This window comes from Ylistrum balloti, unplaced genomic scaffold (genome assembly GCF_031769215.1).
Source record: "Ylistrum balloti isolate Yb309-2 unplaced genomic scaffold, AGI_CSIRO_Ybal_v1 Utg371022, whole genome shotgun sequence".
NCBI classification, from domain to species: domain Eukaryota; kingdom Metazoa; phylum Mollusca; class Bivalvia; order Pectinida; family Pectinidae; genus Ylistrum; species Ylistrum balloti.
The window spans coordinates 74,547-93,490 of record NW_026782568.1 but is presented as its reverse complement, the minus strand read 5'-3'; the positions used below and the strand labels follow the sequence as shown (position 1 = coordinate 93,490).

The 18,944-nt window shown below is 33.5% G+C and overlaps 1 protein-coding gene across 1 annotated transcript; it reads left to right on the top strand.

Annotated features, from left to right (window-relative positions):
* Positions 1-326: 326 nt before the first annotated feature.
* On the top strand, positions 327-16,975 carry LOC132560148 (uncharacterized). The gene is made up of 7 exons (XM_060224796.1): positions 327-537; positions 891-959; positions 1,302-1,474; positions 7,448-7,552; positions 11,654-11,719; positions 16,645-16,710; positions 16,913-16,975. The coding sequence occupies exons 1-7, from the start codon at positions 327-329 to the stop codon at positions 16,973-16,975; spliced, it is 753 nt and encodes a 250-aa protein (XP_060080779.1).
* Positions 16,976-18,944: the final 1,969 nt, after the last annotated feature.

Below are 18,944 nucleotides of genomic sequence, written 5' to 3'. Positions count from 1 at the left end.
TGGTGGGAATTAACTAAAATCAAAGTACAGGAATTAAGTATAATGAGCAGTCATATCATAAATAAACCCAAAAATCATATAAAAAAGTTAGAATCAAAATTAGTAGATATACACAGAAGAAAAGACACAGATAAGGAGTTTGATGAAACAGAATTGTTTAATATCTCAGCAGAAATTCAATCTTATTACAATAGTCTCGCAGAAGCAGCTAGAGTTCGATCAAGAGTGCAATGGTATGAGGAAGGTGAAAGATCTACTAATTACTTTTTGTAATTTAGAAAAATCTAGGGCTCAAAATAAACAATGGACTACAGTGAAATGTGAAAATGTGTCTCTACAGTTCAGATATAGAAAAAAATCTGGAGGAACAAGTTAAATTTTATCAGAAACTGTTTACTTCAGAGGGATGGAATGAACAGGAAGCAGAGAAGCTTTTAATGAATGTAGATGCAAGATTAACAGAAGCAGAAAACCTAGATTGTGATAAAATTCCTACTGAAGAAGAAATTTTAAAAGTCATTAAAACTCTGAAAAAAAGTAAGGCACCGGGGAGTGATGGGATAATTTTTGAATTCTATCAACTCTTTTGGCATATGATCAAAAGCAACTGACTGAAGTAATAGTGGAAATTTTTAATTCTAAAGTTTTGTCTTCTTCCCAGTACAGAGGAATAATTAGATTAAAGTATAAGCAAGGGGAGAGGGAAGATATATCAAACTGGCGACCGATCACCCTTCTTAACACTGATTATAAGATTATAGCCAAGTTAATAGCAGAAAGAATAAAACCATTACTACAAAATATTATACATAGCGATCAGAGAGGGTTTATTAAAGGCAGGAATATAGAAGAATCAATACGATTATTAACTGATATTGTCGATTACACAGATATGGAGCAGAAGGGAGGTATTATTATCTTCTTAGATCAACAAAAAGCGTTTGATAGAGTGGAATGGGGTTGGTTAGAAAAATGTCTAGAGAAGTTCAATTTTGGAAAATCAATGAGAGAATATATAAATATGACCTATAAATTTTCAAAAAGTTGTATTCTAACAAATGGACACTTGTCTAAATTCTTCAAAATATCTCGTTCAGTAAAACAAGGGTGCCCTTTAGCACCAATATTATATATTATTCAGGCAGAGGCAATGGCATGTTCAATAAGGAAAGATAATAATATAACTGGAATCGATCTACCAATAGTCAATGATGTAAAGTTACAAACTAAAATTAGCATGTTCGCGGACGACTCTCAACTATTTTTAAGTAAAGAAAATTGCATTAAATATCTTTTTAAAGTACTTGAATGCTACGAGAAAGCTTCAGGCGCACGTATCAATAAGAAGAAAACAAAAGGTATGTATATTGGTAGTTGGAAGCAACGACCTCCAAACTACATGGAGATATCATGGGTGACAGACAACATTAAAGTTCTAGGAATTTATATGGGGTACAATATAGATAAAAAACGGGTATGGGAAAATAAAATAAAAAAAATAGAAAGCATAATTAAAACATGGAGACCAAGACATTTGACACTAGAAGGAAAAACCCTTATAATTAAGTCACTGTTGTGTTCACAGTTGACATATGAATTAGCACAAAACACAATACCAAATGAATATAAGCGTAGAATAAATATATTAATCTATGAATTTCTGTGGGGAAGTAAAATAAACAAAGTTTCAAAAGAAGCTGTTTATCTAGAAAAGAAAGAAGGAGGCTTGAACATGGTAGACCTAGATGTCATTATTGCAATAAACAGAATTAAATTAATATACCGTCTTATTCACAGTGATATCCAATCTTGGAACATAATTGGGAAAAATATGTTGCAAAAATATGATGCAGTATATCATGCAAATTATTATTTATGCAGATGTAGTAACATTAAGAATTTAGAAATTAGCAAAATCTCAGAAATATATTTAGAAGGGCTGTTCTATTGGCAAAAGTTGCTGAGAACCACTTCTATTTCCACTTCAGATGATGTACTCAACCAGAACTTATTTGGAAACCACAATCCACTATTTAAAAACAGTCCTATATTTTATAAAGGGTGGGCAAGTAGTGGGATTACCAAGGTTCAAGATATTTGGGATACGGAACAGCATGACTTTATTACATCAGGAGAATTTCTTAGAAAATTAAGATTAAAGAATAATTGGATATCAGAGTATACAACTATAAGAAAAGCCTTCTCTTTGGAATGGAAAAATATGCTACAAAATAACAATGGAAACAATAGAGCTAAATTCAAAATTACAGAAGATTTATATTTCATTTATGGTAAAAATTTGCTGGCACTAAATAAACTATTTAATAAAGCTATTAAAAATGTATTGTTTCAAACAGCAAATCAGATAAAATCTATTCAGAAATGGGATACAGACTACAATCTAGAGTGGAAAGCAGTTTGGCATTCATTAAACAGCAGTAGACTAGAAAAAAAAGTAAAAGATTTTCAGTGGAGAAGTATACACAGAATTATAACCACTGAACACAAATTGAAAGAAATGAAGAAATCAAATGGTCTTTGTAATTTTTGTAAGGAAGAACAAGAAACACAACAACATCTTTTTAGTGAGTGCAGATTGAGTGAAGAGGTATGGCTACAAATTCAAAGGTTATTGAATGAGTGTCTCTTTAATGTTTCAGTAGATTATCAGTATATTGTTTTAACTGATAAAGAAAGGATTTTTGGTATATCAGAATATCCAGAGAACATCAACAAACTCTGTAACATTGTAATTTTTCATTCTAAGTGGTTAATCTGGAAGGCCAGAAATTCAAAGAAATTTGAAAATGAAATACAAAATCCTCTATCTCTAATTGGTAAGATAAGAAATGAGTTGAGAGACAGAATAGATATGATAATAAGGACAAATAGAGAAGATTTCAGATTCTATCAGTTGTTACATGCATTAAAAATACAGTTATAAATGTTTGTCAACTATGTTATATCCTAGGTGCTGATTCTGTTTCAGAGCAAATTAAATGTGTTTTTACACATGTGCCCTGAAGTAATGATATATGAATATAAATCATATTTCTGTACCAGGTACTGAAATATTATGTGTAATAGGTATTATGATAAAAACAAGTGTTGTGAATGAGAAATACAAATATCTGTAATACATTGTACTGTATGAATTGCTAATGGAAATAAAAAATTAGAGAGAAAAAAAAAACATTGGAATGGGTAGTAAACCTGAGGAAGGATCGATTAACATAGGTATTAGTAGTAAACCTTAGCAAGGATGGGTAAACATTGGTATGATTAGCAAACCTAATGAAGGATCTGTTAACATAGGTATGGGTAGTAAACCTCAGGATGGATAGGTTAACATTGGTATGGGTAGTAAACCTGAGGAAGGATCGATTAACATAGGTATTGGTAGTAAGCCTTAGCAAGGATTGGTTAACAAAGGTATTGGAATTAATCCTCAGGAAGCATAGGTTAACATAGGTATAGGTAGTTAACCTCAGGTAGGATTGGTTAACATTGGTATGGGTAGTAAACCTCAGGAATGATCGGTTGACATAGGTAAGGGAATTAATCGTCAGGAAGGATCTGTTAACATAGATATGGGTAGTAAACCTCAGGAAGGATTGGTTAACGTAGGCATGGGTAGTAAACCTGAGGAAGGATTGATTAACATAGGTATTGGTAGTAAGCCTTAGCAAGGATTGGTTCACAAAGGTATGGGAATTAATCCTCAGGAAGGATCGGTTAAAATAGGTATGGGTAGTAAACCTCAGGAAGGATCGGTTAACATTGGTATGGGTGGAAAACCTAAGGAAGGATCTGTTAACATAGTTATGGGTAGTAAACCTCAGGAACTATAGGTTAACATAGGTATAGGTAGTAAACCTCATGAAGGATCGGTTAACATAGGTATGGATAGTTAACCTCAGGAAGGATCGGGTAACATACATATGGGTAGTTAACCTCAGGAATGATAGGTTAACATGGGTATGGGTAGTAAATCTCTAGAAGGATCGGTTCACATAGGTAAGGGTAGTTAACCTCAGGAAGGATAGGTTAAAATTGGTAGGGGTAGTAATCCTCAGGAATGATCGGTTAATATAGGTATGGATAAGGGACCTCAGGAAGGATTGGTTAACATTGGTATGTGTAGTAAACCTGAGGAAGGATCGGTTAACATACGTATGGGTAATAAACCAGCGAAAGGATCGGTTTACATAGGTATGGGTAGTAAACTTCAGGAAGGATAGGTTAACATAGGTATAGGGAGTAAACCTAATAAAGTATCGGTTACATAGGTATGGGTTTTAAACCTCAGGAAGGAATTGTTAACATATGTATGGATAATTGTTCCCAGGAAGGATCGGTTAACATAGGTATGGGTAGTAAACCTCAGGAATGATAGGTTAACATAGGTATGGGAATTAATCGTCAGGAAGGATCGGTTAACATAGGTATGGGTAGTTAACCTCAGGTAGGATTGGTTAACTTTGGTATGGGTAGTAAACCTCAGGAAGGATCGGTTAACATAGGTATGGGTGGAAAACTTCAGGAAGGATCTGTTAACAAACGTATTTTTAGTAAACCTGCGGAAGGTTTGGTTAATATTGGTGTGAGCAGTCAACTTGAGGAAGGATCGATTAACATATGTATGATTTGTAAACCTCAGAAAGGATCGGTTAATATAGTTATGGGTAGTAAACCTCAGGAAGGATAGGTTAACATAGGTATAGGTAGTAAACCTCATGAAGGATCGGTTAACATAGGTATGGGTGGAAAACCTAAGGAAGGATCTGTTAACATACGTATTTTTAGTAAAACTGCGGAATTGCTAGTAAACCTGAGGAAGGATCGGTTAACATAGGTATGGGTAGTTAACCTCAGAAAGGATAGGTTAACATTGGTATGGGTAGTAAACCTGAGGAAGGATCGATTAACATAGGTATTGGAAGTAAACCTTAGCAATGATTGGTAAACATTGGTATGATTAGCAAACCTCATGAAGGATCTGTTAACATAGGTATAGGTAGTAAACCTCAGAAAGGATAGGTTAACATAGGTATAGGTAGTAAACCTCAGGAAGGATAGGTTAACATAGGTATGGGTAGTAAACCTCAGGAAGGATCGGTTAACATACGTATGGGTAATAAACCACCGGAAGGATCGGTTAACGTAGGTATGATTAGTAAACCTTAGAAAGGATCGGTTTACATAGGTATGGGTAGTAAACCTCAGGAAGGATAGGTTAACATAGGTATAGGGAGTAAACCTAATAAAGTATCGATTACATAGGTATGGGTTTTAAACCTCAGGAAGGAATTGTTAACATACGTATGATAAGTAAACCTCAGAAAGGATTTGTTAACATATTTATGGATAATTATTCCGAGGAAGAATCGGTTAACATAGGTATGGGTAGTAAACCTCAGGAATGATAGGTTAACATAGGTATGGGAATTAATCGTCAGGAAGGATTGGTTAACATAGGTATAATTAGTAAACCTCATGAAGGATCGGTTAACATAGGTATGGGTGGAAAACCTAAGGAAGGATCTGTTAACATACGTATTTTTAGTAAAACTGCGGAATTGGTAGTAAACCTGAGGAAGGATCGGTTAACATAGGTATGGGTAGTTAACCTCAGAAAGGATAGGTTAACATTGGTATGGGTAGTAAACCTGAGGAAGGATCGATTAACATAGGTATTGGAAGTAAACCTTAGCAATGATTGGTAAACATTGGTATGATTAGCAAACCTCATGAAGGATCTGTTAACATAGGTATAGGTAGTAAACCTCAGAAAGGATAGGCTAACATAGGTATAGGGAGTAAACCTAATAAAGGATCGGTTCACATAGGTAAGGGTAGTTAACCTCAAGAAGGATAGGTTAACATTGGTAGGGGTAGTAATCCTCAGGAATGATCGGTTAATATAGGTATGGATAAGGAACCTCAGGAAGGATAGGTTAACATTGGTATGGGTAGTAAACCTCATGAAGGATCGGTTAACATTGGTATGGGTAGTAAACCTCAGGAAGGATCGGTTAACATAGGTATGGGTGGAAAACCTAAGGAATGATCTGTTAACAAACGTATTTTTAGTAAACCTGCGGAAGGTTTGCTTAATATTGGTGGGAGTAGTCAACTTGAGGAAGGATCGATTAACATAGTTATGGGTAGTAAACCTGAGGAAGGATAGGTTAACAAAGGTATAGGTAGTAAACCTCATGAAGGATCGGTTAACATAGGTATGGGAATTAATCCTCAGGAAGGATCGGTTAACATAGTTATGGATAGTTAACCTCAGGAAGGATAGGTTAACATTGGTAGGGGTAGTAAACCTCAGGAAGGATCGGTTAACATAGGTATGGGTTTTAAACCTCAGGAAGGAACTGTTAACATAGGTATGGATAAGGAACCTCAGGAAGGATAGGTTAACATTGATATGGGTAGTAAACCTCAGGAAGGATAGGTTAACATTGGTATGGGTAGTATACCTCAGGAAGGATCGGTTAACATAGGTTTAGGAAGTAAACCTAATAAAGGATCGGTTACATAGGTATGGGTTTTAAACCTCAGGAAGGAACTGTTAACATGGGTATGATAAGTAAACCTCAGAAAGGATTTGTTAACATATTTAAGGATAGTTAATCCCAGGAAGGATCGATTAACATAGGTATTGGTATTAAACCTTAGGAAAGATCGGTTAACATAGGTATGGGAATTAATCGTCAAGAAGGATCGGTGAACATAGGTATTTGTAGTTAACCTCATGAAGGATCTGTTAACATAGGTATAGGTAGTAAACCTCAGGAATGAACTGTTAACATAGGTATGATAAGTAAACCTCAGGAAGGATTTGTTCACATATTTATGGATAGTTAATCCCAGGAAGGATCGGTTAACATAGGTATGGGTAGTAATTCTGTTAACATAGGTATTGGTATTAAACCTCAGGAAGGATCGGTTTACATAGGTATGAGTAGTAAACCTGAGGAAGGACCGGTTTACATAGGTATGAGTAGTAAACCTCAGGAAGGATCTGTTTACATAGGTATGAGTAGTAAACCTCAGGAAGGATCGGCTAATATAGTTATACATGGAAAACATTTTGGTTGTGAATGCGTCATCACCTTCAAAGGAGAATGCTTTTGAAAAACGTCACATTGAAATCAACGCAGCCCATTCAATTATAGAGACAGTATACATTTACACAGAAACACGGAATCCTCACTAGATTTCGTTGACACGATAGATTGCTATAATTCTCTTGGTCGCCATTATGATCTAAAAAAAAATTTCGTCAGTTGGTTCTAGTACCTGGTAAAGCATACGTTTGTCACAACAACTGATCTTTATCAGTCATATTCCTGCTTTTCACTGACTGATTCCTTACAATGAAAATGTGAAAATAATGCAATTATGTAACCGACATTTTGTTTTGTTTATTACACAGGACGAGTTCAAACGAGTCCTTGCGGAGGCGGAGAACAAACTGGTGGTTGTCGACTTCCAAGCCTCGTGGTGTCAACCGTGCCGTACCATTGGTCCAGTATTCAAGGTATTCGTGCATACTTTTATTATGGTTACAATATCGATGTCAATTACTTTGTAACGATATTGATATATATTACTATGGTGACGATATTGATATATATTACTATGGTAACGATATTGATATATAATACTTTGGTGACGATATTGATATATAATACTTTCGTGACGATATTGATACATATTACTTTGGTGACGATATTGATATATACTACTAGGGTGACGATATTGATATATATTACTATGGTGACGATATTGATATATATCACTATGGTGACGATATTGATATATATCACTATGGTGACGATATTGATATATACTACTACGGTGACGATATTGATATATATAACTATGGTGATGATATTGATATATATTACTGTGGTGACGATATTGATATATATCACTATGGTGACGATATTGATATATATTACTGAGGTGACGATATTGATATATATTACTATGGTGACGATATTGATATATATTAATATGGAGACGATATTGATTTATATAACTACGGTGATGATATTGATATATCTTACTGTGGTGACGATATTGATGTATATTATAATGGCTACGATATTGATATATACTACTATGGTGACGATATTGATATATATTACTGTGGTGACGATATTGATATATATCACTATGGTGACGATATTGATATATATTACTATGGTGACGATATTGATATATATTACTGTGGTGACGATATCTATATATATTATTATGGTGACGATATTGATATATATATTATAATGGTGACGATATTGATATATATTAATATGGAGACGATATTGATTTATATAACTATTGTGATGATATTGATATATACTACTATGGTGACGATATTGATATATATTAATATGGAGACGATATTGATATATATTACTTGGTGACGATATTGATATATATTACTGTGGTGACGATATTGATATATATTACTATGGTGACGATATTGATATATATTACTATGGTGACGATATTGATATATATTACTATGGTGACGATATTGATATATATTACTGTGGTGACGATATTGATATATATTACTGAGGTGACGATATTGATATATATTACTGAGGTGACGATATTGATATATATTACTATGGTGACGATATTGATATATATTACTATGGTGACGATATTGATATATATTACTGAGGTGACGATATTGATATATATTACTATGGTGACGATATTGATATATATCACTATGGTGACGATATTGATATATATCACTATGGTGACGATATTGATATATATTACTGAGGTGACGATATTGATATATATTACTATGGTGACGATATTGATATATATTACTGAGGTGACGATATTGATATATATTACTTTATAACGATATTGATATATATTACTATGTAGCGATATTTATATATATATCACTATGGTGACGATATTGATATATATTACAATGGTGACGATATTGAAATATATTACTATGGTGACGATATTGATATATATAAATATGTGACGATATTGAAATATATTACTGTGGTTACGATATTGATATATACTAAAGAAAAAAGAAAGGTAACACTACTTTATTCTCTGATTAATTAATTAACCCCTTCATAAATCCTTACCAATCATGTACGAATAAAGTAATTGATCAATTCTGATAAAACTGCAGTCATGGTTCATTATAAAACTTTGCGTTCAGTTGATTTTATTCGACTGTAAAGGACGTTGGGGTCAATTTCAAAGGTAACACGATTAGTAACGGGTATGGCCACCGTTTGTGAAGTAAACAGATTGCAGCGTCGTCGCATGGAACTCGTAAACCGGCAGATAATTCGAGGAGAGATGTTGTTCCATTCAGCGATCAAGGCTTGGGCCAGCTCCTGCAAGTTTGACAGCTGATTTTGACGTTCTCTCACGCGTCGCCCAAGAACGTCCCAGACATGCTCAATCGGTGACAAATCAGGTGGTTTAGATAGCCAATATAACACCAGTACGTTATTCTGCTGCAAGAAAGTTCAACTGACGCGACTGGTGTGCGCTGGTGCGTTATCCTGTTGAAAAATGGCGCCAACGCCATGGCGTCTTAAGAATGGCAGAACCACTGGTCTTAAAATTTCTTCCCGATATCGAATGCCGGTTAAATTACCATTTAACACAACAAGCCTGGTACGAGTCCCCCACAAATACCACCCCAAACCATTACACTTCCGCCGCCAAAGCGGTCCCGTTCTGCGACGCAGCAGTTCTCAAAACGCTCCCCTCGTCACCTCCACACTCTGCGCCTCCCGTCACCGTGTTGCAGACAAAACCTGGACTCATCTGAAAACAGAACATTGTTCCATTGTCGTAAGGCCCAACGACGGTGAATACGGGTCCAGTTACGGCGATTATTACGGTGACGTCGCAACAAATTGGGTCCAGTGTAGGGACGCCGCGCTTTCAATTGGTAGGCCCTCAACCTGTTGCGGACTGTTCGGGGAGACACACGACGCCCAAACAATGTCCTTGTAGTCTCTACTGCGGTTACGAATCGATTGCGCAAGTGTATCAATCGTATACGACGGTCATCCCTGGCGGTCGTTTTACGGGGTCGGCCGCTTCGGGGACCATCGGATGTTGACCCAGTTTGGTTTAAACGACTTACCAACTGGCAAATTGTCTTAACACTGCAACCAAAATGCCGTGCAACTCGACGGCGAGACTCCCCAGCCTGGATCCTGCCTACAGCCCTTTCTCTCTGTACTTGTGACAGCCAGGGCATAATGATAAAGTTGATAGATAGCAAGATTCGGTGATTTCTAAGTCCTAAGGATCTAAGGAACAGTTGTCAGTTTGAATGTTTATGAAATTCAAGCGAAGATACAAGTTAGTCGCAGAAAACCTCGTGCAGCTCTTTCGTTAATACAGACTTTCACGCTTGAATGATTTTGGTAACCCCCTTGGATTTTGTAATGTAAAACATTACCATTTTCTAATATTGCACAAACGTCATTTTGCTTTCACTCATTTACAGCTATTCGCCAAGGAAACATGTTAACCTTTCTTTTTTTGTTGAGTATATATTACTATGTGACCATATTGATATATATTACTATGTTACGATATTGAAATATATTACTCTGGTGACGATATTGATATATACTACTCTGGTGACGATATTGATATATAATACTATGTGACCATATTGATATATATTTCTATGTGACGATATTGATAAAAATTACTTTGGTTACGATATTGATATATATTACTGTGGTAACGATATTAATATATATTACTATGGTGACGATATGGATATATATTACTATGGTAACGATATTGATATATATTACTCTGGTAACGATATTGATATATATTACTCTGGTGACGATATTGATATATATTACTTTGTTACCATATTGATATATATATTACTGTGGTGACGATATTGATATATATATATTACTATGTGACGGCATTGATATATATTACTATGTGACCATATTGAAATATATTGCTGTGGTGACGATATTGAAATATATTACTATGGTGACGATATTGATATGTATTATTGAGGTGACGATATTGATATATATTAATATGGTTACGATATTGATATATATTACTGTGGTGACGATATTGATATATATTACCATGGTGAAGATATTGAAATATGTTACTGTGGTGACGATATTGGTATATATTACTATGATGACGGTATTGTTATATATTGCTATTTGACCATATTGATATATATTACTATGGTGACGATATTGATATATATAACTATGCGATTATACTGATATATATATATATATCTGTGGTGACTATATAAATACATATTACTATGGTGACGATATTGATATATATTACTATGGTGACGATATTGATATATATATTACTATGTGACGATATTGATATATATTACTATGGTGACGGTATCGATGTGTATTAATATAATTAAGTGACTATTAGGACACCATATAAGATTTCTTAAATCTGTGTTATCTATGACCAATAACAGTTCCCTTGATCCTGATCTTGGTTACTGAATAAATGAATCCATTTTGAATCAGAATTTCAGCCTCAAAGCGTACAAATGATATGGTCGTCATGGTAATGTTTTACCTTATTTTAAAAATTTTAGGAAATGGCGGAGAGTAAGGTGTTTGAGGATTTGGTATTTTGTGAGGTGGACGTCGATGAAGCTGCGGTAAGTACGTAAAGGTAACAGACCTCTCTTTTGGTAGGCCCAAGATATTTTATATTAAATGAATCCTCCAGGTTTATGCCATATACATAATGTACTTTCGCTTGCCTGTCTTAAGCAACACTAAAATATCATCGTTTTGTCTTATATAAAAACGTATGTATGTATGGTAAAATTATTTGTATTATATGATTATACGTGTATGATATAATTATATGTGTATGGTATAATTATATGTGTATAGTATAATTATATGTGTATGTATGATATAATTATACGTGTATGTATGATATAGTTATATGTGTATGTATAATTATATGTGTATGGTATAATTATATGTGTATGTATGATATAATTATATGTGTATGTATAATTATATGTGTATGATATAATTATATGTGTATGTATGATATAATTATATGTGTATGTATGATATAATTATATGTGTATGTATAATTATATGTGTATGGTATAATTATATGTGTATGTATATATAATTATATGTGTATGTATATATTATATGTGTATGATATAATTATATGTGTATGATATATATTATATGTGTATGTATAATTATATGTGTATGATATAATTATATGTGTATGATATAATTATATGTGTATGATATAATTATATGTGTATGATATAATTATATGTGTATGGTATAATTATATGTGTATGTATGATATATATTATATGTGTATGTATAATTATATGTGTATGATATAATTATATGTGTATGGTATAATTATATGTGTATGTATGATATAAGTATATGGGTATGATATAAATATATGTGTATGTATGATATAATTATATGTGTATGTATAATATAGTTATATGTGTATGTATGATATAATTATATGTGTATGGTATAATTATATGGTATAATTATATGTGTATGATATAATTATATGTGTATGTATGGTATAAATATTTGATTTGATTTAATAATTATTTTATTGCAAAACTTTGTACAATTGGATTGGGCACAAGTTTTTCCAACTTATTAAGCCCTCTCCATTACATGGATGGTAAAAAAAATACTTAACTACAAGCAATGTAACAATATATTGAATCATAATATTTTTCAATGAAACAAAAAAAAGAAGGATGTAAAGAAGAAAGGAGGATAGGTGAGGAAGGAAAAAGGGAATATATAGTACAAAGGAAGAAATGCAGAAACTAGCCAAATCGCCCAGAGGCATCAATAAATTTTTGAACAGCTCTAGCTAAAAGTGAGTTTTCAGCTGAACTTAGTCGTACGTCTCCATTTAAAAGTACATCTATCGAGATATCACCCTGATACCACGACAGTTCGGTGAACAGGGTGTTACGAATTTGAATGTAGTTCGAACAATGAATTAAATAATGAAAGGAATCTTCAGAGGGATGTCCGCTGGAGCAAGATGCTGAGTTCATGAGATTGGCTCTGAATAGGTCATAGTTGAGTGAGCTTGCCCTATTTCTTAAACGACAATGAAGAATATTCAGTTGACGGGGGCCATATGATAGGAAACACGATTTAAGCTTGTTGGAGTTTTTTGGACGCAGTTTGGTTTTAAACAATTTTAGTGAACCAGCCGTTTTTAAAGATTCATCTAATCTATTCCAGAGTTTAGTTGTAGAACGAAAAAAAGAGTTACACATAGATTGAAGACGATAAGTTGGTTGTCATAACTGATATGCATTTCGTAAGTCATACCTAGTGAGATTACCAATATGTTCAGGGATAAAGTCAGTGAGGAAAGATGGTGCGATCCCATTAATTATATTATAAAAAAGAGAAAACTTGCGATGTTGACGTCGTACTTTAAGTTCTTCCCAGCCCGTTTCATTTAGTAGAAAGTCAGATCTAGTATAAATGGGTAAACCAGTCACAATTCGGGCTGCCTCTTATTGAATTTTTTCAATATTTGATGACATATTAACTCCACAATTATCCCAAACTTCACAGGCGTATTCTAATAATGGCCTTATGTATGTGAGATGCATTTTTTCTAAAGTGTGCCTGTTTAGAATTAATTTTAACCTACGTAAAGTTGCTATATATTTAGATACCTTTTTAGTAACTTCTTCTACGTGTTTATTCCATGATCCATCATTACTCAGTATGACTTCTAAATGTTTGTGATGATCTGTAAGTTCTATATAAGTATTGTTAAAAATAAATTGTGGTTGGTGATCAGGTCGTGTGTTAGATATTATCATTATTTCTGTTTTGTGTGGATTAAAAGACATTAGCCAATCTTTCGACCATTTTTCTAATTTTCTCAGATCACTATTAACTGCTATTTCTATGTCTGCTATATTACGAGAAGAGTAGGAGAGTGATGTGTCATCTGCAAACAAGCGTGATAAAGATGTAAGTTCTGTGTAGATATCATTTATATAGATTAGAAAAAGTAGAGGCCCTAGAACAGAACCTTGAGGAACTCCTGCAGAGGTATTCATAACAGTAGAGCGAGAATCATTTATAAAGACAGATTGAGTTCTATTGGAAAGATAACTTGAAAGCCATTGAAGAAGTTTACCATTAATTCCATGTTTTTTCTAATTTATAAAGAAGACCAATATGCCAAACCCTGTCGAATGCCTTAGAAAAATCACAAAAGACAAATGCAGTATGCTCATATTTTTCTAAACTAAGTTGGAGGGTATGATACAACTCGATAAGTTGATGCGTGCAAGAATGATTTGGCAAGAAACCTGACTGGAATTTGTAGACAAGACTGTTGTCAAAAAGGAAGTTATATATGTGTTTGTATATCACACGTTCAAAAAGTTTACCGATACAGCTAAGAAGAGATATGGGTCTGTAATTTGACACTTTGTTGTGATCACCCGATTTGAAGATAGGCATTACACTAGCAAATTTCCATTTATCGGGATATGAGCCTTTGGAAAGAGAAAAATTAAAAATAATAGAAAGGGGTAAGGAAATTTCTTTGGAAATAAATTTCAACATTTTATGACTAATCCCATCTGGACCTGAAGCTTTATTTACATTTAATGAGTGAATTACATCTTCAATTTCATTTTGTGAAATAATGAGATCAGAAAGAGTAGAATTAGTTCTTTTCTTGAAGTGAGGTACAGACTTATCATTATCAGAAAGTGAAGATATGGAAGAAAAAAAGTTGTTTAAGAGTTCACACTTGTCTTTGTCATTAAAAATATATTCATGTGATTTTTCATCGTAGAGTGGGGGTATTTCAACATTTTTCTTTCCTTTCATCAATAGACGCAAGAGTTTCCAATAAGTTTTAGGTTCAGATTTACTTTTATCGATAATAGTATCAATATTTTCATAAAACAATTCTTTGGCCCGTTTAATCATATTATTAGCCTTATTTCTTGCAGTTTTATATTTGTTCTTATTAAAGTTACTACCTCTTCGAATATATTGTTTTTTTAATCTATCCCTTATTCTAATTTGATGACGTACAGAGTTGTTCATCCAGGGTTTATCATGAGTACGTAATTGAACTTCCTTAAAAGGAATACAGGTGTTTGCAGCAATTTAAATATTGGTAGTTAAAAATTCGCACATATCATTTACATCATTTAACTCATTCAAAGCGTGATTCCATGGAATATCAGAAATAAATTTCTTAGGTCCGTCAGTGTCAGTTCTATTATATAACCAGACCTTTCTTTTGACCACTTTGTTTATAATATTAGGTACATCAATAATAACAAAGACAGCATCATGATCACTAATAGATCTATCGAGTAGAGAATATTCACGCTGTCACTAATTAAAATTGGATCCAATAAAGAAGAAGATTCAGCCGTGATTCTGGTAGGTTCTGTAATAATATTTTTTTAAGTAGTAAGATGTAAATATGGTGGAAGGTTCACCTCGGAGAGGTTTAAGAAAGTCTTTATTAAGATCTCCCAATAGAATAACATTATTTGTGAGTTCAAAAGCCCGATCAAGAGATAAATTTATACGTTGCCACAGTCCGTTCAAGTTACTTGTATTAGGAGGTCTATATAAATTACCAATAACAAAAATTTTACCTTTAAAAACAAATTGAGCCCATATAATTTCATCGTTAAGACATTCAAGATCAATTAGACGTTTTGCAACTAAAGAAGAAGAATAGTACATTATTACACCACCTCCAAACATATTTCTATCTTTTCTAAAGGGTTCCTTACAAAAACCATCTATTATAATTTGATCATTAGAAACAGTATTATCAAGATGTGTTTCTGTCAGACAAAGGACATCTATGTCATCAGTCAGTGTTTGGATATAATCAAGTTTGTTTCTCAAGCTTCTGATATTTAAGTGCAGAATATTTAATGAGTGGATGATGGAACTGTTGTTTGATTTAGGACCGGGATTGGGATGAATATCCCCAGCAATAGCCAAAAGAATATAGATAAGAATTGCTGTTTGAATTTGGAGTAGACATTTGTACAAACGTAAGGAACAAGGTAAAAATCCAACATCTAATGTTCCTTACGTTTGTACAAATATGTGTATGTATGATTTGATTATATGTGTATGATATAATTATATGTGTATGATATAATTATATGTGGATGTATGATGTAATTATACGTGTATGTATGATATAATTATATGTGTATGATATAATTATATGTGTATGTATGATATAATTATATGTGTATGATATAATTATATGTGTATGATATAATTATATGTGTATGGTATAATCATATGTGTACGTATGATATAATTAAATGTGTATGATATAATTATGTGTGTATGGTATAATTATATGTGTATGGTATAATGATATGTGTATGTATGGTATACTTATTTCTATAACGGTGAGATACAGTTATAGGTATATGTGTCAGGAGGTAATTTGATCCAGGTGGTAGTACTATGTGGTTGATACGAAGGAGCTTATGTAACATTAACACACCCTGATAATGTGTCGTTTTAGGATGTTGCCGAGGAGTATGAAGTGCAAATGATGCCCGCGTTTATGTTCTTCAAAAAAGGGGAAAAGGTAAGCTTACATACAACGACACCTGGCGGACAATATTTATTAGCAATATGACAAACGCCTGACCAAGTCTCTGTCATCAAACATGACATACTTTGTAAACAATATTTATTGTAGTCAACATACACAGTTCACCATTCGCGTTATGTTTTAAAAAAGACAACTCTTTATAGCCTCGTTGAACTTTTTTTGTTTCTTTTGACAGATAAGAATGGTACTCGGAACCAATGTAAACAAGCTCAAGGCATCCATTGAGGAATTGATGTAGAGAGTCGTCTTTAAAAACTATCTAGAACTTTGATACTCCGATCTCAAAGTCTTCTCATCTTTTTCGGATTAAAGTGAATCAGTGATCTTTGTTAAAACTGTCAGTACATAGATATATATTAAATACTTTGACTGTCCGTAACGTACGTAGGTGTGTATTATTATGTCTGTCTGTAACGTACGTGCACGTTACTTTATCTGTCCGTACTGTAAGTGTCTGTCCTATTAGTTTACAAGTAATGACCAAAGATATATCAAGCTGGTGAACAGGATACACAATGACACCCTCGAGATAAACACCATCGGGAAAACATTAAACAGCGACTCCATGTCAGTTTTTTTTTGTTTTTGTTTTTTGTTTTTAATTTTACCGCGACACCTGGCGGACAGGATTCACGACACTCTTGAAGAAATAACCACCTGTAGGGAGGTGGTACCGCGACACCTGGCGGAAAAGATTCGATGATCTGAGAGAAAAAAACTCGCAGGAAAACAGTACAGCGACACCTGGCGGACAGTATTTACGATAAAACGATGTAATTCTACATACTTCAACAGGAGCACAACGAGTGTAATAGATGATATAGTTTTATGATAACTTAAAATCTCTGAAATTGCATTATTCCGAACTTTGAATGTAGCTTGAAAAAACTCTCTAAAACGAAGGTCACACAGAGTTATAGAGGAAAAATACTCAGTTATAATACCAAATTTCACAAATGATTTCAGGCAAACTGAAAGGAAAGGGACACAATCAGAATGGTAAATTAAAGTATGCTTATTTGTAGTCTAATTTGTAATGAATTAGTCACGAATATCGTTGATATTGATACAAATGTGTACCTCTAGTAGTAACGTCTTCTTAAACTTGTGAATATCTCTTGCCGCTTTGCCTGTCCGTCAGAACTTCCGTCACTTCATATGTGTCCGGAGAATAACTTTGCCGCAGTTAAGTAATACTTGGGAAACTTACAGTATACATTGGTCATAGTAAGACAATTTGCAGTGTGTACAAAATTCAGTGGCTGCAACCCTTCAATTACAGAATTATTGCCCTTTTCCGGGGCATAACTTTGTTTGCATTTAAACTATGATAAAAACTTCATGTATCCTTTGGTCATACTAATGTGATGTGTACCAAATCCAGGATCTGCAACCCCTTTATTACAGAATTATTGCCCTTTGTTCAAATTTTGTGTCATATATAGTTGCTTACGGGCATCATTCATGAGTTTCAATTATGCTCTTATTGTCCTTAGCCATTAATTTGTAACCTCGTATTGCAGTTTCCAATTGAACAATAAAATATTGTAGCAAATGATGTAGTAGATGATTTACGATGAAAATACTGGGGAACCTACAGGGAGAGGTTTAAGTTTAATATGTGACTTTTATAATCATAAAGATGCATTAAACATCAGGATGATAGAGGTATGGCGCTTTACCTTGACGGAACATCTACTTTCTGTTCAACGCTTTGATCGATCTAAAAACATATAACTAATGAGACAGGTAAACGTGCATTCGGGGCCACTGTGTCTAAATATAGAACATTACGTCATGGAAGTGGTGTGTTTACTGGGTATGCCGCTGGCGAGATTCATTCATTCATTTCTTTATTCCTCCAAAATTGAAGAGTTACAAATGAAGATACATGTAATTACATATTATGACACAAAGTATTTAGAAATATAATGAACAAAGAGAAAGATACAGAGAAAAGATAATGAAGTGATAATTACAAGGACATAAAATTAATGATGATTAAAGGCTAGTTAAATGTAAGTAAAGAGGCCTTTTCGGCAAAAAGAAGACAATCAGTGCCCTGAAATAAGTCTGCTATGACAGCTGGTGGACTTCCAAGAATAATGGCAATTTGAACCTCTCTACACGAGTTAACTAGTGTAACATAGACATTCACCGGGTAGTCGTTGACTATTTTGGTGAAAAAATGTCACGTAGATTTAATA

Coding starts and splice junctions, on each gene's coding strand:
- LOC132560148 (XM_060224796.1), top strand. CDS start 327: ATGTGTCTCTACAGTTCAGATATAGAAAAAAATCTGGAGGAACAAGTT. Junction 11,720..16,644: donor TGGACGTCGATGAAGCTGCG/GTAAGTACGTAA, acceptor GTGTCGTTTTAG/GATGTTGCCGAGGAGTATGA. Junction 16,711..16,912: donor TCTTCAAAAAAGGGGAAAAG/GTAAGCTTACAT, acceptor TTCTTTTGACAG/ATAAGAATGGTACTCGGAAC.